At 43.2% G+C, this 22500-nt stretch overlaps 1 protein-coding gene across 1 annotated transcript in view; it reads right to left on the reverse strand.

Moving 5' to 3' along the window:
• Positions 1–22500, reverse strand: part of TTC7B (tetratricopeptide repeat domain 7B) — a gene marked incomplete in the record, with an annotated part of 1939345 nt that overhangs the window by 705827 nt on the left and 1211018 nt on the right. The window contains 1 exon segment of the mRNA XM_044074706.1: positions 18790–18862. Coding sequence (XP_043930641.1) covers positions 18790–18862 — 73 coding nt within the window.

Genomic DNA, 22500 nt, shown 5'->3' on the forward strand with positions numbered 1-22500 from the left:
GGAGGAATCTGGATACTTACAAGGACAATTCACAGCTTCATAGGTAGGTACTAGCCTATTGGTCCAACGGCCTAAGTAAGCCTAGCAAACAAGATTCCCTGGCTTATGCCACCCAAGAAAGTTATTTTCCCTGTGCCCTGTCGAGCAGAGCCACAGAAGTGATCCCCGGGGTGCATTTTCTATTTCCCATCCACTCATCAAGATTTCTTTTGAAAAGTGCTAATGAACTTTGCTTGACACAGATGGGTAGCTTGTTCCAGAGTATGGGAAGTCTCTGGGACAGGAATCTATCCCTCCAGCACAGCACGTCCTGTTTATTGTGGTGACAAGGTTAAGGTCCCTAGAGCATGTAGCTCAGAAGGATTGGGGTTTCTTTAGGTGTAGCATGTCCAACAGACCTGGGTTTGACATAGCTTTATATGTTAGGCAGAGATCACCTCGGAGTAGACGATATGCTACAGAGTTAAGCTGGAGTTTTTGAGATGGCCAGTGTAAAGCATCTGATTGAGGTCAGTAATCCTCTTTGTCAGGTACTTCTGTGGCCTTTCCAGCTGCTGCACATGTCTTGTGAGGTACATTCCAAAAGGGGCGTTGTACTTTATAATGGGTCTAATGAGTGTCGAGTAGAGGGAACAATTACCTCTTTTTTCCTGGATGAGAACCCTTTTGTGATGAGGTGTGCCATGTAGAAGGATTTCCTGACTACTGTGGTGATGTGATTATCAATGGAAAGACTAGTGTCCACCTGGGTCCCAAGGTCTCTTGTCACACATTTGGCATTAAGTAGACTGCCACCTATGTGGTAGTTCATGGGTACAGAATTTTTACCAAAGGGGATGACAATGCACTTTTTGGCATTGAGCTTGAGGCTATGGCTCTGATACCAGGCATCTGTCTCAGTGAGGCCCTTCTGTAGGATGTCCACATCATTTGGGGACTCGACTATGGCTCCTAGTTTGCAGTAATCTGCAAACTTTGTTAGCCAAAGGCCTTCTGTGTTAGCCTGTACTTCACAGAAGTAGATATCAAACAGGAGAGGTCCCAGGACTGAACCCTGTGGTAATCCACTTGTCACTGGTTTGAAGTCAGATTTGGAGTCTGCAACTTTTACAGTGTGGGTTCCGTGAGTGAGCCAGTTGGCAACCCGTCTTGTGATGTAGGGATTTATACCTAGTTTAATGAGTTTAGCTATAATTCCAGAATGGGGGATGGTGTCGAAAGCCTTGGCGAGGGCAAGATAGGCTACATGAACCACCTTACCCTAGTCTACGGCTTTGGTGACTGCCACAAAGAAGTTAATAGGTTCAGGAGGCATGATCTGGCTTTCACAAACCCGAACTGGGTGAGGTCCAGAGTTTGGAGGATACCAATGTCTTTGTTTATGAGTTCCATGATGATATGTTCCATGGCCTTACAGACCAGGCTTGTCAGGCTAATAGGGCGATAGTTCCCGGGATCAGTGGTGGCTCCCCCTTTGTAGAGTGGGATAACTGTTGCTGTGCGCCATTCAGTGGGCACAAAGTCTGACGTGAGGCTATGATTGAACATGGTGCTTGGGTGGGGAGCCAGTTCATTCTGAAGTTCGTGTAAAACGCAGCCTGGTATGTTGTCTGGTCCCATGGATGCTGTCTTTTTGGCTTTAGAGAGTGCAGCTTTTACCTGTGTAGTTATAATTACAGGGACTCTGCATTCTTCCTGTATAGATATGGGCCCTTTAGGGAGTTGGGGGGGGGGGTAAAGTTAGCAATGAACCTATCTGCCAGGATGTTGGCAATATCAGTTGGTTCTGTAATTTTCATGCCGTTGTGCTGTAACTCAGAGCAGATCTGGGTGTAGCCATTGAGATTCTTGACATAGCTAAAGAATGCTCAGAGCAGATCTGGGTGTTGCCATTGAGATTCTTGACATAGCTATAGAATGCTTTGTGGTTGTCACTAGAATCAGTGGCGATTTTGTTTTCGTAGCTAGCTTTAGAGGATCTTATAAGGGATCTCAGCTTCTTACTGGGGATGACCAGCGAGCTCCTCCACTCATGGGATTTTACTCTCTCTTGCAACAGTTTCTTCCTTCTGTTGTAGAGTTTGTTTATGGCAGGGGACCACCAGATTGGCTTCCTTCTTTTGGGGGATAGCAACTTGGTTCTGTTTGGGCTAGCACAATCCATGCACTCGTGTAAGTGCTTATAGAGTGCATTTGTGTAGGATTCAGCAGTCGTAACTGTATTGTCCAATTGCATGGGTGTCATGAAGTTCGCCACTTCTATTCCAAGAAGCATGAAGTTGGCTTTGGATAAATTTTTTACCATGGTTTCCTTAATGGGGGGGTGGGGGCGGGATGTGGATATCTAGGGTGATTAGCTTATAGTCAGATCTGACCGAGGAGTTGACTTCAGATGTGGAACACCGGTCACTCATGTTGGTAATGACTAGGTTTAGGATATTGTTGCCCCTGGTGGAGGTGCGGATAAGTTGATCCAGGTCAGTGGAATTTATGAATTCCAGAATGCACTGAGCAAAGGAGTTGGTACACGAGTAGTTTTACCAGTTAATGGTGGGTAGTTGAAACTGCCCATTATTAGGGTGTTTGGTTGAACCCTAATATTTTTTAGTATATCAAGAAAAGAGGAGTGGGAATCCTGGGGCATGGTGGGAGATCTGTAGCAAGCTATTTGGATTGCAGTTTTGCCCAGAGTTAGTTGCACTTGGATAACCTCGGATGTATTATGCTGAGCAACTAGCCTGGAGGTGTGGATATCCTTAATGAATATGGACACACCTTCGCCTTTGGTGTTCCGGTCCAGGTTAGGTGGCCGAAAAGTGTGTGGTATGAGTTACAGCCTGGTAATGCAGGGGTGCTCTCTGGGGCGTTGAACCAGCTCTCAGTCACTGCGTAGATATCGATGTTCTCCATTTTAAGGAGTGCCTCGAGGGAGTGCATTTTGAGATTTAGACTTCTAACACTGAGTAGCATTATCCTCAGTTTTTGCTTGCCTGTTCCTGTTATGGTGGTGAATTTATCATTTGAACCTTGCCTAAAAAAGGCACTAAAGGGGCGGCAAGAGCCTTAGCCAGAATCCCAGGGGTGACAGGTGCGGGCCATCTCCGGCAAAGCATCGTGGCCTGTCGACTATGTCTTCCCAGGCAGACAGATACTGGATCCCCTCAGAATGACACCAGAAACTTAGCCAGTTATTAAAGTCAATCATTTCGTCCTTGTACTGCGGTATCATTCTGGGCGATAACAGGATGCTACTCAAGGCTAGGGTCATACCTGCCTGAGCTACAAGACTGAAGAGCTCTTCCATGATTCTTTTCATGTAGTCCAGGGAGGTACGTCTCAGGTCATTCACACCAACATGTACAATGACAGAGTCATATTTGTACTTGTACATTATTAACAATTTTCTTGAGATGTCACTGGAAGCAGTGCAAAACCACATAGTTCAACATTTCATTGCAAAAAAAAGGCTTGTACTAAGCACTGTTAGAAATCAAAGCCTTAAGAACTGACAAAAAAAAAAGACAAAGCAATGCTGATCAGGTTGAAAAAAAAAAGACTGTGCAGGCAAATAGTACAATCTCTCTCAGTTGTTCTCCCTTTAATGGCCATGACATAACACTGCATTTAATGGGCACCTACGACCATCCAGCCACTGAAAAAAGATCAAGCTAAAGGACTGACCTCACCTTCAATTAATTCCCATTTCTTGGGACAAGCTGCTGCTACAATTCTTACAAGAGTTCAGTTAACCAAACATGGTCTTTTGTAAACAGGTTACAACCTGAGACTAACAAGATGTACAAAGTACAGTTGTGTACACTTACCATAAATGTATATGTTTGAGTGTATTCACTGTTGCAGTCATCACATCTGGGTTATCCCTGCCAGGGTAGCACTCGGCTGGCCTGAATACCAGAGACTTAGTATTTCTACGTCAGTTGCTGTTGCTAGAAGACTGATTTCAGGTCATCAGTGGTATAAAGGAAGGCAGCCAACACCATTACATCAGTTTTTCTTGCCCTAATCGGTCAGGAGCCCCCAAGATAGGAGGCCAGGCTCTGGTGCCAGAAGCCCACTAGTGGAAAATAAATACCAATATGTCCCTTGTAAGGAAAGGAGAACAACAAGGAAGAAAGGTAACAAAAAGAAAAAAGGGGGAAGGAGGGAGGGAAACCAGGACTGCAACAGTGAATACACTCAAACATCTACATTTATGGTAAGTGTACACAACTATATTATGTTCTTCGTGTTTCACTGTTGCAGTCATTACATTTGGGTAGATTCCCAAAGCTAAGGAAATGGGTGGAGGTAGTCAAGGAAGCTAGAGGCAGGCTAGCATGCCCTACAAGATGTCAGAGGCAAAACCTGTCCTGGATTTGGAAAAGAGTGGCAGGTGGTAATGTTTGGTAAAGATGTGAACAGATGTCCAGGTGGCAGCCTCCAGGATGTCCCTGGTGGGGACTCCTCTGAGGAAAGCTGCAGAGGTGGAAGCTGCTCTGGAGGAGTATGTCATGACCCCCTTGGGGGGAGGCTTGCCATGCTGTTTATAGCAGAAATGGATGCAGTGTGCTACCCATTTGGAAATGGTTTGCTTGGAGATGGCTTTACCCTCTGCCCCCGAAGCCAAGCTAATCAGCAGTTGATCAGATTTTCTGAAGGGTTTAGTCCTGTCCAGATAGTATCTGAGCTGTCTGTGCACATCTAGAGTGTATAATCCTTTCCCCCTTGTTTTGAGGGTTAGGAAAGAAGGTGGGAAAATGGATAGATTGGTTGAGAACCACACTGGACACCACCTTGGGGCATGAAGGATGTATTAGTTCTAATGGATACCCTGTCTGCATGGAAGATGATGAAGGGTTCCACAGCCATGAGTGCTTGCAGCTCAAAGACTCTTCTGGCTGAAGTGATGGCCAGGAGGAAGGCTGACTTCCAGGAGAGAAATTTTAGTTCTGCAGAAGAAGCTGGTTCAAAAGGGGGTAGGGTGAGCTTTTCCAAAACAAAGTTAAGGTCGCAAGCTGGTGTTGGTGCCCTTCTGGGTAGCCTCAAGTTACTAGCCCCTCTGTCGAACTGTTTAATCAGAGGGTGTGAAAAAAGAGGCTGCTCACTGGGAAAATGAGCAGAAATAGCAGAGGCATGAATTTTTATAGAGAAGAAAGAGAGGCCACTGTGTAGTAGGTCAGCTAAGTAATCCAGGATGAGAGGGACGGAGGGCTGTGACATATTGGCCCCCTTAGCCTGGATCCAGGTGCAGAAGCTTTTCCATTTATCTGCATAAGACTTTCCAGTGCTAGGGCATCTCACCTCTCAGATAACATCTAAAACCTATTTACTGAGAGTGGCAGATTGGTCAGCGGTTAGGGTATAAGCCAAGCTGGCAAACTGAGTGTCTGCAATTGGGGGTGCATGAATTCCCCTTTCCTCTGGGTTAGGAGGTTTGGAATCTGAGGAAGATTCCATGGAGGCAGCAGGGACAGGCTGTGTAGCAAGGGGTACCACCAGTGCTGTCTGTGCCAGTCTGGAGCTATGAAAATGGTCCTTGGTTTTTCTTCCTTTATTTTGAGCAGTACTCTGGGAATGAGAGGTAGGGAAGGAAAGGCATAGACCGAGAGGTTTACCCAGGGGGAAAGACAGGGCATCCACTTTCCAAGCCATGCAGTGATGCTCCCTGGTGCAGAATTTGCTGAGCTAATGGTTGGTATGGGAGGCAAAGAGGTCAACCTCTGGGGTTCCCAGTTTCTGGGTCATTAGGAAGAAGGTGTTTCTGTTGAGTTGCCACTTATGGGGGGGGGGGGTCCAAGAGCTTAATTGGTATGCCAGGAAGTTGAGAGAGCCTGGCAGGTATTGTGCTAACAGGTGTATTTACACAGAAGAGGCTGTGAACCAAAGGGTCATGTCCAGCCTGCACAGCAGGTAGGAGTGAGTCTTTCCCTGCTTGTTGATGTACCACATTACAGTGGTGTTGTCTATTTTGAGAGGAGAACCCCTGGAGAGAGAGAAGGGGTTTTTAAAGCTATCAAGGCCTGCTGCACAGCCATCACCTCTTTTTGACTGATGTGCGGGGGAAGTTGCTGGGGGTTTTATTGGTCCTGTATGCATCTGTCGTCCAGGTGTGCACCCCAAGCATAGTGTAATGCATCTGTGGTGAGGATCTGGGTGGCAGGGCGTGGGAAGATGGGCAGTCCCTTGTTGTGGGAGCAGGTTGTTGCCCACCAAATAAATTCCTTCCTCAGGCAAAGAATAATAGGCAGAAGAGTTTCCAGATGTTGAGTGTGTTGACACCAAAGGCTCTTTAGGTACCACTGAAGTTTCCTCATACACAGTCTGGCATATGGAATGAGGAGAATGCAAGAGGCCATGAACCCCAGGGCTTGCAGGATTTTCCTTGCAGAGAGCTGAGGCCTGGTGGCCAGTTGAGAGAAGTAAGCTGATAGGAAAATTTGTTTCTCTGGTGTAAGGCATGCCCATCTGGGATGCTGTGTCCAGACTTGCTCCCAGGAAAATTATCCTTTTGGTGGGTACCTATTTGGATTTCTTTTCATTGATTGTGTACCCTAGGGAAGTTAGTAGGTCCTTTACAAAGGCCAGGTCTTTGAGAAGCTTTTCCTGGCTGTCTGCCTGAATAAGGCAGTCATCTAAGTAGGGGTAAATCTGAATATTTCTTTGTCTGCAAAAGGCAGTGGCCGGAGCCAGGCATTTTGTGAAAACTCTGGGAGTAGTAGATAAGCTAAAGGGAAGCACAGAGAACTGAAAGTGTTGAGATCCTGCCCTGAAGCAGAGACATTTTCTGCAGGACTCCCTGATAGGAATGTGGAGGTAGGCCTCTTTTAGGTCCAGGGTGGCTAAGCCAGGCATCCTTGGAGAGCATGGATAGCAGCAGCTGGAGGGTGAGCCTTCTGAATTTTGGGATCACCAAAAAGGTGTTTAGAATGGATAGACTGAGGATGGCCTCTTTTCTGGGCACCAGAAAAAGTCTGGAGTAGAAGCCTTGGCCTACGTGCTCTGCAGGAACGTGCTCTACTGCCCCCAAGGAGAGCAGGGAAAGGATTTGCTTTTGAGCATCTGTCCACTGATTTGGTGGTAGATCTGGGAATCCTTTTGGGGTTGGAAGGGTGTGGGAGGAGAATTTGTACCCCTGAGACCCAATGTTCAGAACCCATTGGTCCTTGGTAACGGTGGCCCAGGTACTTGAGTGAAAGGAGAGCTTTCCTCCTAGGGGTATGTGAAGGTGGGCCATAAGGGGTGGCTTAGAACTCCCTGGTTATGAAGTGGAGGTAGTCCACTGCTTAGCTCGCTGCAACCCCTGGGGCTGCTGTCTGGGGGGAGGGGGGTCTGTTTTCACGGAGCCTAGGCTGTCCCTGTCTACTTGGAGCAGGAAAGGGCCAGTGCTTGGAGGGAAAATGCCTGCTGAACCTGTAAGAAATCTAACAGTCTGCATAGATTTTGCTTTTTCTTACATCTTTTTAAAGACCTCTTCTGCATTAATGCCAACTAAGTTATCTTTGTGCAAGGCTGCAGCTAGCAATGTTGACTTGACATGGTATGGCAGGGATTGTTCCTTAACCCATGCATGTCTTCTAATGACGGGAAGCTTCTAGGGCATCAAAACCACAGTGCAAAGTGTGTTTAGTTACTTGACCATCAGAATGCATTAAGTCCTGTAAATCCTTAGATTCTGCCCATGCAGGAAAGGAGGAAATTTTTTGCTTAAGGAGTTCCATGTCTGAGGGGGTGGGATTCTTAGCTGAGGTTGCTTTAATCCCTTTAGGCCCTTGAGTAAGTTGGATTTTTAAAAAGATATTTGTGAGAGTCCGGGACTCTGTAGTACCTGTCTAGTTTTCTGGGAGCAGGAGGGAGGGCGTCTGGAGTCAAGCTGGATTCAAGGAACACATCATCCACCACATCTAGGACTGGGGGGATGGCTAAGGGCCTGTGTTGTCGAAGGTCCAGGAACTTTCTGAGTCTCTTTTTAGACTGTGGGTAGTCTTGACTCTCCCATTGGAAATGCTCCCTTACGGTATGCAGGTTGCCCCCAAAGGAAAAATCCTCTGGGGGAGAGGCTGAAGGAATCGATTCCTCTGCATCAGAATCCTCATATGTGGAGAGGGGCTGCATGTCTTCATAGTCAGACGCATCGGATTCATCTGACTCTTGTTCAGACAAAACTACTGGAGACAGATCTCTTTTCCTTTTTAAGGGAGTGGCTTGGCTTCCCCGAATCAGGATGATAAGGCCTGCTGCCATTTTAAGCATTTGAGACGGAGGCAAGGGAGCAGGCACCTGAGAGTGGGTAGTCGGTTTCTTGGGTGTGGTTTGACCCCTGGGCCTAATAAAATCAGTTGTTTTCGAAAGAACAGTAGCTGTGAAAGAAAGCATTAGTTTATGTTGGGATTCAGTGTTGCGAAGGACTTCCTCGGAAGCTGGTGCGTGCACAGCAGCTCCGGACCCATCCAAGGTAGAGACAACCACAGGATCCTTAGACAAAGAAGAGTTCTGTGGCATACCGGACTCCAAAAGAGTCTCGGTAGTGACCTGCGAATTAACTGAAGCAGGCATCAGGGTCTGCAAAAGTGCCTCACTGAGTTCCGGAGGACTGACTACCAGCTTAACAGAAGTGTCATTGGAAGGTTTGGTCCTGTGCGGTCTGTCTCTGTCTTTATCTTTACGTTTTTTTCAGAAGATCTGCTGTCGGATGGCTTACTGAAGCCATATCGGAATTCAAGGACTGTAAACAGAAATGTCTGACTACAATAAGGGCCCGACGACGAATAGTTCTGGTGTTAAACAAAGCACAGAAGCGACAATGAGGGACGCCATGGTTTGGGCCTAGACAAGTGACGCAGTAAGAGTGGAAGTCCCGGTGTGGTATTTGCTTTCCACAGGCGAGACAATTATTAACTTTTTCTGACATCGGATAATGCAAGAAAAAAGGATCCCCAGCAGGGTACTTGGCTTTCGAAGACTTCAACTTCAATTCAGAAATGAAACTCAGGTAGTAGCTGACCGGCACTCGTGCAAACTGCTTCTGCTTCAGGGTCCACGGCAAGAAAGACTGATGTAATGGTGTCGGCTGCCTTCCTTTATACCACTGACGACCTGAAGTTAGTCAACCGACGCAGAAATATTAAGCCTCTGGTATTCAGGCCGGCCGAGGGCTAACCTGGCAGGGCTAACCCAAATATGTGATGACTGCAACAATGAAACACGAAGAACATCTTGTGGGAGACAAATGGAAAGCAGTTAAATTTTTTGTGTGTAACAATCTTTGATATGCATCAACATTATATGACGTGCTGGTGGTAAATGTAAACTGCTGACACTTTAATGTAAAAACTAAATACATTTATATATATATATATATATATATATATATATATATATATATATATGGTTTTTTTTTTTTTTTTGGTTAACCAGCTCAGAATTACTGGGCGAAGGTGAGCAATGAATACTTTAGACGACGGAAAGTGATACTGAAAAACTGCTTTGACATGTCAGACTAAAGGTCATTCTCAGCTTCAGTTTGACCTTCCTGTTCTAACTTAACAGTTTTTTGGTGAACCCAGACAGCGCAGGATCATCTGGATAGGAAAATTATTTTATGCCCATCAAATGATGTACTAAAAGTCACTGTTTGCCAAGTTTAGACATGTATTGTCTTAAAATGAACTATCTATAAAGGTCAGTGACTGTGGGACTGCTTATATATTTGCTGACAACATCACATCAGACCAGACTGAAAGTTCTAAATGATGAACACAAGTGTAAAAAATAGCAGCCATGCTCAAATTGGGCGGCACAGTGGTGCAGCGGTTAACGTTGTCGCCTCTCAGCAAGAGGTTCTCCGGTTCGATTCTCGGCTGGGGTGCCTTCTGTGTGGAGTTTGCATGTTCTCCCTGTGTTCGCGTGGGTTTCCTCCGGGTACTCCAGTTTCCTCCCACATTCCATAGACATGCATCTGGAGCGTTTCTCCCCGGGCCTCTGCTGAAAACAGGCTCTGTGGAACCTAGTCGGACTTTCCCGGTCAACAAATGTTAAATAAATAAATAAAATAAATTATATATAGCTCCACTGTAGAGGTGGGTTCAATTTCAAAATTTGCATGTTTTGTCTGTTTAATAATACTGTAAAACAACAGTGCTGCAAGTATAATTACTCAGCCCACACATATTTTGTACAGCCATGCAACATTCAGAAGCGGATTCCTAATCCATTACACTGTAGCAGGTGTGAACTGAGCAACTTTAACTGAGAATATTTACATGTTAACATATGCATTCTTGTAAATGCTGTTTTATATTTTACTTATTCAGTATCACACCTCGGCTATATACTGTACATGCAACCTTTTGTCAAATGCCTGATTGACAGATTTTTTTTGTTTGTTTGTATTCACAAGTCTAGAACTTCATTCATAAACTGATTAGTATGATTACACTTTATGAAGTTAATGAAAGACTTAAGTCATAGGCTTCCATCAGCCAAAAAAATGCCCTGGACTAAAAGAAACATATTACTGCCCTTGTGTCCACCAAGGGAACTCTGCTCAAGTAACAAATTCTTACTACTCACAAATAAGTGAAATAATGTTGCAGGAGAAATGCTCTACTTCCAATACATTGCTACATTCTGGAACAGTATCCCCACAGAAATAAAACTCTCCGACCAAGTCAACAGTACTTAAACCACTGCTTAAACAACATCTTAACCAATCCTGGTCCTGCATATGCTCATCACCAGGTTAAGACTATGTGTTCACTGTATGATACTTAGAATATTCTCAACCTTTCACTGAAATGACAAAACAATTTTTACGCATAACTGCTGCCTGTATAATCCACTAAACTGCATGTTGGCTTTCTCTTTAGTAACGTCTACCTCTGTAAAATCTTACAATATAACAATGTAGCTACTTTATGTGCATAAATGTAAACAGAAATGCAACTACTCTGTGTTTAACTGGAACTAAGTACAACGCAGTGCAAACAAATGGAGCTTTTCTCCCAAGGTCACTGCTGAAAGTGGATGTTACCCAGTCGGACATTCTTGGTAAACAAAGATAAATAAATAAAAATAAATAATATCCATGCACGGTCAGTGTCTTAACTTCAGCTGACAATGAAAGCAGACATTAACAGTGAGTGGACTGATAAGCAGTCATTTACTGATGTCTTTACAGAACCTGTGGTTTATTTTTCAGTGAGAGCACCTATGTTTCAATACATAATTCTATAAGGTACTTCAAAGTAATTACCTTAAGCTCTGACACCAATTTACCAATAGATTCTGATGCTCACTGTCACAAAATCCACAGCTTGACGCTGTGCTGTTAAAAAAAGTGCTACTTAGAGGCTGAAGTGAGGGTAAACCTCTACAGAGAGACCAGCATATGTTGCCCTTCCTCGTGCCTTGTCAAAGTCAGCACACATTACGGCTGGAAGAAAACAGAAAAACTGTGAACGACTCCTGATGGCTGCCTGGATGATAACTCCTCTTAGTCAGTTCTTGTTTGATGAAGGGAACAAATGGACTGATTGCCAGAGATAGGGTCTGAAGGATGGCAGGCAGCAGAGGCAAAAAAGCAGAACAAAAATTAAATTGAGGACTTTTTCTTTGTTGCTGTTCATAGATGCTCTAATAAGGCAATACACAAGTTAAACATTCTGAAGTCTACCCACCATAGTTCAATAGGCCTATTATTTGGAAATTATGTTGAGGGACAGTTTGCAGTAAGCAAAGCAGATTATAGAATCGCTGGGTAAGGGATTCCTACAACTCAAACTTACTGACATTCAGTCACCAGATAAGCTGATAAAGTAAAAACATTCAGCCGGAAGTGAAAAATTATGTGCTCAAAAATTTACTAGGAGAGATTTCCACATGAGAAGGCTTTCAGTATTTTCCTGACAAAGACATGTTCAACTTATATATGTGTAAGCTTTCATCCTCACACATGAATGCTGTTAAAACACAAAGCAAATCAGTGCTCTGCAATAAACATTTCCAGGAAGGCCTCTGTATATCTCTCTGCCATCGTTGGAGTATTAATTTGTTGTCATTTCTCAATTACAGGTGACTGGCTCTTAATATAGCTAGCTGAACTCATGGAAATGATAGATGCCAATTTGATGTTCCAGCTGTTAAACTGATATGGTATACTGTGCTAAAAATTAAAAACAGTAACAGTTTAAAGATGATTTTACAACTTTTTTACATGTATAAATACACAGATCACAATTTTTTTTAATCAGAAGCGGAAAATACATGTGTGGTCCCCTTCAGTCAATTTCAGTCTTCATAATCCAGCTGTAGTCCTACAGTAACTGAACAGGTCAATTGTATAGGTTACCTAGCTTGTGAATTATTTCACATCTTCAATGTGCTCATATAACAGTTCTCTCTCTCTCTTAACAACATCATCCAGGTACTTCCAGTGGTCTAGATGCGTGTCAGAATTAAGAAAAAACATTCTCTGTAGTAACTTAATATACACAGTTATCAGTGACGTCATTTTTTATTTTTACCCTGTTGGTATTTAGGCAGCTTTGATGCTGCCAAAGCACAGCTACAGAGAATAGATCAGACTGCCACACATCTCTGCACTGGTATGACTTAAAAAGCTGCAAAGGTGAAAGCTACTAAATTCCAGACAGTGGAATGGACATACAGGAAATTAAGAAAAAGTAGAACATTTCTAATAAAGCAGACAAAAAGAAGAAAAAGTGTTGAACGTCCTAATTTTTCTTTTCTATATCATTTTTCTTCCACATCTGGCTAAGGATAATGGAGTACACGACTTATCAGAATGGAAATGGAATAAAATGACAATAAGTTTCTTGGAAAAAATTGCAATACAGGAGTTTTTTTATCCTGCTTATAAGAACTATCCTACACTCTTTACGTAGAAATACGAAGAGCAAACAAAGCTGGAAATAATTACAGAACTGACAGAAACATGTTCTAAAGGATCGTAGCTGGATACAAGAACTGGACTGCAGTAATTTGATATTCTAGTATGTTTCCTGTATATCTCCCAACTGTAAAATAAAAACTCATCAGTTTTAAGGACAGCTGGATTCAGTGTTTAGTACAGTGAGGGGGTAAGTTTTTGAGGTTGTTGCTGTCTAGCTATCCAAAAAAGAAATGCTTCCTGTAACTACCTCTTTGGTTGCTCTGACTGTAGGTGAACTGACCCTGTGAGTTTCTAGTGGCTCTTTGAAGGTGTCAGGTGATTGCCTACCTTAAAATAGTATACAGGATTCAATAAACCATAGCAAAGTTTAGCTCTACAACAGTGTTTGGCCTTGCATGCCCTACCAACAAGTCCAGTACATACAACATTCAGTGTTACTGGGTGCAGTCCAAATAGCATATGCAATGAAAGTGTAACAATAACACTTCATTGGGATGGAGCATAACAGGTACAAACGGAAGTCACTGAATATTTTAAGAAGAATCTTCCCATTTTCCAGAGAACTTCATCCCTACACAGTGACATGAGCATTATGAAGACGACTTGCACCTGTATTAATTGTAGTGGTTTGAAATGATCACAGATGACCTCAAAAGTGATGAAATACAACTGTAAAAAATATTTGTACAAACCTTTCAAGGAAAATAAGTAAAATATACATACAATGAAAAATGCATTTAATAACCCTCAATATAGTTCAAGTACTGTGTACGATTTATGACTGCAAATGAAAATTTGGTAATCTGTTTCCTGGAAATGACAATCATCTTAATAAGACTGACTTCTACATTGTGCTTCCTGTTCATCAGAATAACTTCCTGGCTCTCTATGACTTTGAAACTGATAAGCAAGAAATGAAAAAAAGAAGTTATGTACTCACCATAACGTTCCACGTATGTAGTCCATCTCGCCGAACATTATTACGTGTGGGTTCAGAGCCGATCCTCGGCTCCGACTCGGCCACTTAAGAATGCCTGAAAACTTCTGATTGGCTCGTGGCTAGGAGGTATCCCATGGTGCATGAGCACATTCCCCATATCTTGTTTGCTACTAGTCTATCAAAGTAAGACAGGTAAAGGACAAAGGTCCGGAAGAATAAACTGTAATAAAGGCGCCCTTTATGGTATAAACCACTGTAGAAAACTGTTTCTAGATCCTCCAGGAAGGGGGCTGGTGGGTGGGTTTGTAATAATGTTTGTCGAGATGGACTACATACATGGAACGTTATGGTGAGTACATAACTTCTGTATGTTATGTAGTCCTATCTCGCCTCCATTATTACGTGTGGGACAGCGTCCCTAGCATCTTGAATGGGTGGCTCACTGGAAAATACTCCTGAGTACCATGGAACCAAATAAGGGTCTAACTCCTGGAAGTTAAATCCAATTTATAATGGGAAATGAAGGTATGAGGGGTAGCCCATGTTGCTGCTGCACATATATTATCAATAGGTGTCCTGGCTTGGAAGGCAGTAGAAGTAGAAAAGGACCTGGTAGAATGCGCTTTGACTTTAAAAGAACTCCTTTCCCTGAGAAGTGTAAATAAAGGAAATACAACTACAGATCCAGTTTGATAGTGTGACCTTAGAAACTGGCAAGCCCATTCTCTCCTCAGCAAATGAAACGAACAGCTGTTCTGATTTTCTTAATTCTTTGGTCCTGTGGATATAGAAACGCAGTTGCCTATGCACATCCAATTGATGGAATGTATACTCTGCTTTATTGCTGTGATTAGGGAAGAACACTGGCAATTCAATTGTTTGGTTTAAGTGAAATCTGGAACAGACTTTAGGCATAAAAGAAGGATTGGTCCGGAGAGAAACCCTGTTTTTGTGAAAAATTAAATATGGAGGTTTAACTGATACGGCTTGTAGTTCGGAAACTCGTCTGGCTGAGGTTATTGCCACCAGAAAGAGTCTTCCAAGACAGGAATTTCAACTGACAACTATGGGCTGGTTCAAAGGGTGGCAAAGTAAGTCTAGACAGGACTAGATTCAGATCCCAGGGAGGAAAGGGGTCTTGAACAGGAGGCCTTAATATATCAAGGAACCCCTAAGAAAAGATTTGCACAGCTTGTGAGACATAAGACTGGAATAATTAATCCCCGCATGAAAATTAGACATTGCTGCTAGCTGAACTCAGAGTGTAGCAGCTGCTGAACCCTGGAGAAAGAGTCCTGAAAGAAACTCTAAAACAATAGTAATGGGAGCTGTAAATGGATCAACTTCTCCTCCATTTACTGTGATACAATTTTCTAGTCGAAGGCTTGTGAGAAGAGGTAATAACATGGGTTACAGCTGGAGACAGATCATGAAGTCTGACTAGTGATGGAACTGGAGCAGCCATGCTGTCAGTTTGAGAGGGTGAAGAGAACCTGACGTGTCAAGAGGTCTGGCACTTGGTCCAGAGTCCATGGATAGTCCAACAGGTAAGGCTCGAGAAAAGGAAAACAAATCTGATGAGGCCAGTAAGGAGTGATGAGGATCATCTTGCTTCCCAACAACATTGCTTTCTGTATGACCTTGGGAATGAGTGGAAAAGGAGGAAAAGCATAAAGGAGTCCCGGGGGCCAATCGTGGGCGAGTGCATCTCTTGGAGACTCTCCCAGAGGAGGGATGAGGGAGAAAAAGGTGCTGCATTTGGTGTTGATGGGGCTGGCAAAGAGGTCGCGCAGGGTTGTCCCCACTTGTGGTAGATCAGATGGGCTACTTTCTGGTTCAAGTACCATTCGTGAGATAACAATATTGATTTGCTTAGCTTGTCCACTATCACGATGGAAGTCCCCGGGATGTGCATTGCAATGAGAAAGTGTTGGGAAGAAATCGCCCAATTCCAAACTCGCAGGGCCTCTCGACATAAAGGATATGATCTGGTCCCCCCTTGTTTGTTTAGATACCAAACCACCGACATGTCGGTCTGGATAGCTATCGTCCCTACAGGGAGAAAGTCGTGAAGTACTTGCAACACTAGAAGCACCACTCATCTCTAGGACATTGATATGCAGATGAGGGTATCTTTCACCTTGGGTCCAAAAACAGAGGATCCATCCACGGCGGCATTGGTGAATGCAGACTTGAAAGGCTCAGCAAAGTTGCATAGATGCATCCAGGAATGTCTCCTTAAGGAGACTCCTGAACCCGCCACCCTACTCGCACCATCAGCTGCGTACAAGATCAGCCGCATGGAGGTGTTAACAATGGATGTGAGAGTAGCCAACTGAGCAAACACTGTAGATGGGACTGCTTCAGTAGAGGTACCCTGAAGAGCATCTCCTAACTCCTTTAGGAGATCTCTCTGAAGTCTCGTAAAATGTGACAGATAGTTCAGCGATCGGAGTGTAAAAGCCAGTGAAGAGAAGATATGCTTCCCGTACCTATCCATTGTTAGGGATTCCTTATTGGGCGGATGGATAGAAGTAGTCTCTGCTAGCTCCTTCTTAGTGGCCACCACCACAACGGCATCAACAGGTAAGCCCTTTGATAAAAATTATTTGTCTTTAGGGGCGGAAAGAAATTTATTCGGCCTCCTGGGGACCAGTTCCACGGCATAAGGCGTCTGCCATGCTTTCTGACTCACAAGATCCAGTAATTCATCAAATGGAGGAGACATCCTTGAAGCTGAGGGTTGAGACACAAAAGCCTTCAGGTACACTGACTCCTCATTGGACAGGGTAACGGTGGGGCCAGCAGCCTTTCTGCCTGAGGATCTCCAAAATGTCTGCAAAGGAGGCATCTTCAGAGGACGACTTAGGGGACCCTTCCGACTTATCGAGGTCAGTGTCAGATGTGACAGACTCATCAGGGGAGTCTACATGCTTCCTCTTACATGATCTCATCAGAGGGGGCTCCTCAGTGGGATCCTCTGGGGAGATGTCGGAAGATCGGGGGGCACCCAAATGGGGGTCCTGAGGCTGTGGGTCTCTGCCATCCCAGGGGAGAGAGGATGCTGAAACTGTAGTCAGCGCTTGAGAGAGTATAGCATCTGTGCTTCTACGTGGGACGGATGAACTATCCAACATGCTCCTCATCCTCATGAAGACTGATTCCTCCAGCTCCGAAGACAGCGTAGGTGCCGATGGCTCCAAAAGAATAAGCTCAGAGAACGATGTAGGGTCCGAGCTCACTCGGGCCGACGCACCAAGCGGAAGACTCGGCACCGAAGAGGTTTGGTTCCAAGTGTCCCCCTCGGGGCCGACCGAACAGCTTCGGATCCTAGACACTTTGGTCAGCGCCGAGTGTGTCGGAGTGGAGCTCGGCTCAGAGACAACCACACGGGGTGCTGGAGTTGAGGACACCACTATAGTCGGTACTGGCAATATCGGCTCCATGGGCCCAATCTGTGTTGGAGGAGGAAAGAGAGCAGGATCAGTAGCAGGAGTCGGCTCCAAGACCAAATGGGTCGGAACCGATAAAAATTTTGGCAAGGCCGACGAATCGAGGAATCTGAGCACCACTCTCTCGATGTCTTCTTCACATATGCTTCTGGAGGATCTGGAGGACAGTGTGGGAGAGCTTGTTCTCTGCAATATAGGCGATTTTAGAGTAGGGGAGAAAGCTGGAATGTCTGTAGACCAGCTCCGAAGAGGACTGCTAGTGGTCAGCACCGAAACACTTGGTGCCGATACTGCGGGGTTCATGTCCAAAATCTCAATCGGCCCCGAAGACTGTGGAGCCGAAGAGACAGAGGCCAACTCCGATTTTGGTAACTTCTGTGGAGATTCAGAGACAGAAGTTGAGGCTGGAGAAGGCCATTTTGAGGTCTTGCCCTTATCCTTTCTAGAAGACAGCAACCTAGCAGAGGAGGAAGAACTGGCTAGGCCTTCCTCGAAGGAAGGTTTTAACAAGCCTTTTAAAATCAGCTTATTCTTCCGTTCCTGGAGTACTCTAAGGCTAAAAGAATGACAAAAGAGAAGTTTCTTGTAGATGTATGGTCCCTAAGCAGTACACACAGACGCTATGTCCATAGGTGATGGACTTTTTTTGCGAACATTTAGTACACTTTTTAAACCCTGACTGTTTATGTTTTTTATGTTCCTTGGACATAATGGCAATAGAGAAAAAAACAACACTCACACAACAGGAGAGGAACTAGATCCTCTAACTTAAGCAGATCTAGCCCTAACACCCACAACAAAATTAAAAAGGTTTTACTAGGTTCTCCAACTTAAACAAACTTAGTGCAAGAAAAGAAAAAAGGGGACAAACTAGTACCTCTAAGTTAAATGGTCTAGTCAAAAAACACACACTCACTGGAACCATAAACAAACGGCCAACAGGCCCAAGAAAATTTTAAACAGCAATAAGTCAAATCCGTTTCAAGACACAAGTTGGTAGTCACAATAAGACTGTCAGCAATCGGAAAAAAAATACACAGAAGCAAAAAACTCCTAATAAGCAGTAATAATAATGAACCGAATCACTTAGCCACGGCCAACCAAAAGAAGCTTCCGACTGAAGACACAGCAAACGAGATCTGGGGAATGTGCTCATGCACTATGGGATATCTCCTAGCCATGAGCCAATCAGAAGTTATCAGGCTTTCTAAGTGGCAGAGTCAGAGCTGAGGATCGGCTCCGAACCCACACGTAATAATGAAGGCGAGATAGGACTACGTAACATTGCATGTTAATTTGTTAGTGCAGTATTAATACATATATTTATGAAAGTCACATTAGGGATGAAAAACAGGGAATCAGAATGAAAGTATGCAATGTTGCTTCAGAAACTATAAATTCTCATTCAGAATGAGATCTACTCCCAATTTAAAAAAATATACCAGTGCACTGTTTTGCTCCAGTGCTTTCTAACTCTAATTACTCACCTGCCTGGAGATCGCAAGTTGAAGAGCTAAGTAAAAGGCTGCAAGGTGATCAGTGGGGGATAAACTGTGAGCCCTGAAACACAAGATAAGAAAATGATTTACCTGCACATCACTATACTAGACCTTCATTAAGGTTAAAGTAACTGCACAAAGTGGTAATACATTTACTTTACGGTCATTTCAACAATGCTTCAATATGCATAGCGTTAATTTTAACAGACTTGCAGTAAAGAAAGAGTCCATTAAAACACAATAAAACAGTATTCATTTCCCCTGCACCCACTGTGTATAACGTAGAAGTTTGTCCATCCTTCTGATCGGTCTTGTTTCTTTGATCACAGTCACTACAACAAAGTGGGGGAGGGTTTTTTTATACTTAGCTGGCAAAGGAAGCAGGAAGAGCAATGTAGAAAACTGATATATTTAATTTTTATTCATAAGCCTATGTCTCCATGAGGCAAAGGAATCATGATAATTGGTTGAATTCCCTTTAACTAAAAGTTAATTCACTGAAATAAATCCCACCAAAACAGCTTTGGTGAACCTCAGCGGTCATTTTTTGCAGGGTGGCAAGTTCCCCTCCTGCACTACCACACTCCCAAACTTACACATACCTTCTCTGAGGATGCACAAGTGGAGAAAAGGAAAAAGAAAAACTTCACTCTTACCAAAACTTGATATGGCACAATTTTTCAGTCCAACATTTGTTGAAACAGCTTTTGATAGTCTGACACTCTTGACCCAAGCAGACACTGTGTTAATATGCTTGCACATGTGTGCAGGGATGCCTGGTGGCACTGTAATTTGGTACACTGGTCAGTCCTTGCTTGTACCATAATCTCAGTTACGAGGTACTCGACCAATGACTAAACCGATAAACCCCACCTGTTATGTCAGTGGACAGCAATCTTCCAATGCTCAGTCATCATTCTGCTAGCAAGGCCTTTCCAATGTCAATCAAACCAAGGACTCTAATTGCCTAGATGGGAGTGCTCCTGCTATGTCAGTGGAGTAAGCTTATTTTTTCCGCGGTGGTGCAGCAGTAGCATTGTCGTCTCAGAGCAAGAGATTCTCCAGTTTGATTCTCGGCTGGAGCACCTTCTGTGTGGAGTCTGCATGTCCTCCCTGCGTTCGAAAGACATGCGTGAATGGGTGTGCCTTAGTTGAAGGTTGGGCGTCGAGCTGGCACCTCAGCACCGTAAAAATCTACTGCCAATCATTAGCGGACCGGAGTTCCTCTGTGGCAACCCCTAACCGAGAAAAGCTGAAAGAAGAACAACAACATTAAATGGTTTTCATTAATATAGTTGTCTAATAAAACAAACACGATGTGCTGTTTTCACATATAGTTTGCAATATTTTGCTAATTTTGTCTAACTGAAGGTATGAGTATATTCAGAAATAATATGCGACAGGTTGCAGGATATAAAGCTAGTGGAAGAGGTGCGCATCTGTATCAAAAAGAGAGACAAAGGCACAAAGATCTTGTACAAGGGTATGAAAAACAGGTGAATTGAGAAAAAGAAGGGATAAGGAAATATCTGTAAAGAAATGATTCAGAGACTACAAAGTGAACAATCAATCCGCACTGCGATACCAGAAAAACTGGACAGAAAGAAAATTGCAGAGGTAAGGCAGGGATGTGAAAAACAAATCTTTATACTGGTAAATGCACAACAAAGGAGGGACAAATATGGTGGAGTACAGATGGAACAAAATGAAGCAGCAAAAAATGATTTTTCTGCTTTGCGAATGTGGGGCACTGTTCAAAGCATAAACAAGTTTTCAACAGTTCTTAAACAAAAAAACGGCTAAACTTCAGGCTTCAAAGTCTCTTAGTTAAACAACAACCTGGTTCCACAAGACAGAAGGCTAAAACAGTAATTGCATTGCACAAGGGTTGTCCTAGGAAGGAAATTTATTCCAAGCTTCTAAAACTTATGTTCATCTCGGGCTAGGGAATGGATTCTGATGCCTACACTGATGGACTTTTTCAGTGCTAATTCTGCTGTAAATGGTCAACACCATGGTTCCCCAAATCACAGATTTTGCTAGTCTAGTCTGATCAAACACTATAACAGCGACTTCAACCTCTCAAAGGACAATGGAGAGAAAATCAAGAGTCTACTACGAGTTTAAAGACTTAGAAATGGAACTTCAGTACTAGATCCAGACAATGGGATCCATTTACTAGCAATCCAATGAGGCAAAGAACTTTCTCTACATGCATTCACAGGAGCATTGTCCTTCCATGGCCTACACAGGCCATCTCAACATCAGTTAGAGGGCTTGCTGAAAATCAGAGTCAGTTCTACCCCCAAATAAATTTAATGCCTTTTTGAATAGAAGCATAAAAAAATGAAGATATTTACTGCATCATAAATTCCTCGGTAACCAATTAGTGGACAAGCCAACCTTAAAGTCTCACACCCATGCTAACAGTAAATGATGCACAGTGGATGCTTTTGAGGACCCAGTCAACAAATATATATATATAAAAAAAAAATATATATATATATATATATATATATATATATATATATATATATATATATATATATCTATATATATATATCTATATATATATATCTATATATATATATATATACTCTCCTCTTTTTTTTTTTTTTTTTTTTTTTTTTTTTAACATTTGATTACCAGGGTGATACCTTGATCACAACTAATCATTTGCATTTGCAGGTGCTGCCTGGGAAAATTTAAATATGTTAAGTATATAAATTAAAACTATTTCAGGCTAGAAAACTTCTGTAGTGGGTTAAAAAGAATATTAAAGGACCCTCTTACTTTCTGAAACATTTGCTTATACCACTGGAGGTGGGGGAGGTTCTGAGACACTTGGCCTCAATAACACATAAAATGATCTGTATTGTGAAACATGACGACTTTCTATGTCTATTCCTATACTCAGTTGTACTGAGTACAACAGTTCCTACCTAAAGAAGGAAATGGATTACTACACAGCCACAAAAGACCTAGGTCATCGAGCAACCCCTTGATGACAAACACACCTGCAGCTTGTTCATCAAACCTACGGGTCTATAAACCTATACAATGGGACAATTCTGAAACGCACCACAACACCTGTGTGAAACAAAAAGGGGTAAACTGAAGGGTCCTCCTTATAAGACAATATTGTCTGTAACATCACCTTGCCAAAGGAGGCTAAACCTTTTCAGTCAAGATCCAAAGCCGCGACTTTTATCTGGGAAAGGAAGACAGCAAAGGTCAAGTGGGATAAGATGACTCCACCAACGGAACAATGTGGACTAGAATTACCTAATTTGATGGGGTACTTTAGAGCAACACATTTATGTCTTTTGGACATAGCACAAGCAGAAAACTATAATTCAAAGTTTAAAGGAATGATGCTGACACAGGGAGAAAGCTCAAGAAATAAGGAGAGACTGGGATTTTGGATGCAGACTCTTAAGGAGAACAATCAAAATCATACAAAGTATTATATTCATAAAACAGCAGGGAGTATTCTAAGAACTAAACCAGCATGAGAATAGAGAAAAGAGATCTGTCGGTAAGGATGACTGTGGTCAGGGTTACAGATAATAGGCAAGAGGGGGCTGGAATTTATTCAAGAAAACTGGCAAAGGAACAAAGGTATTGGGAGCAAATATCTACAAAGGGAAAGGTAACAGAATGGGAACAGGCCAAGAATTTATTTGGACTGCAGGTTAG

Source organism: Protopterus annectens, chromosome 6.part0 (genome assembly GCF_019279795.1).
Source record: "Protopterus annectens isolate FY-2018-M chromosome 6.part0, PAN1.0, whole genome shotgun sequence".
NCBI classification, from domain to species: Eukaryota; Metazoa; Chordata; order Ceratodontiformes; family Protopteridae; genus Protopterus; species Protopterus annectens.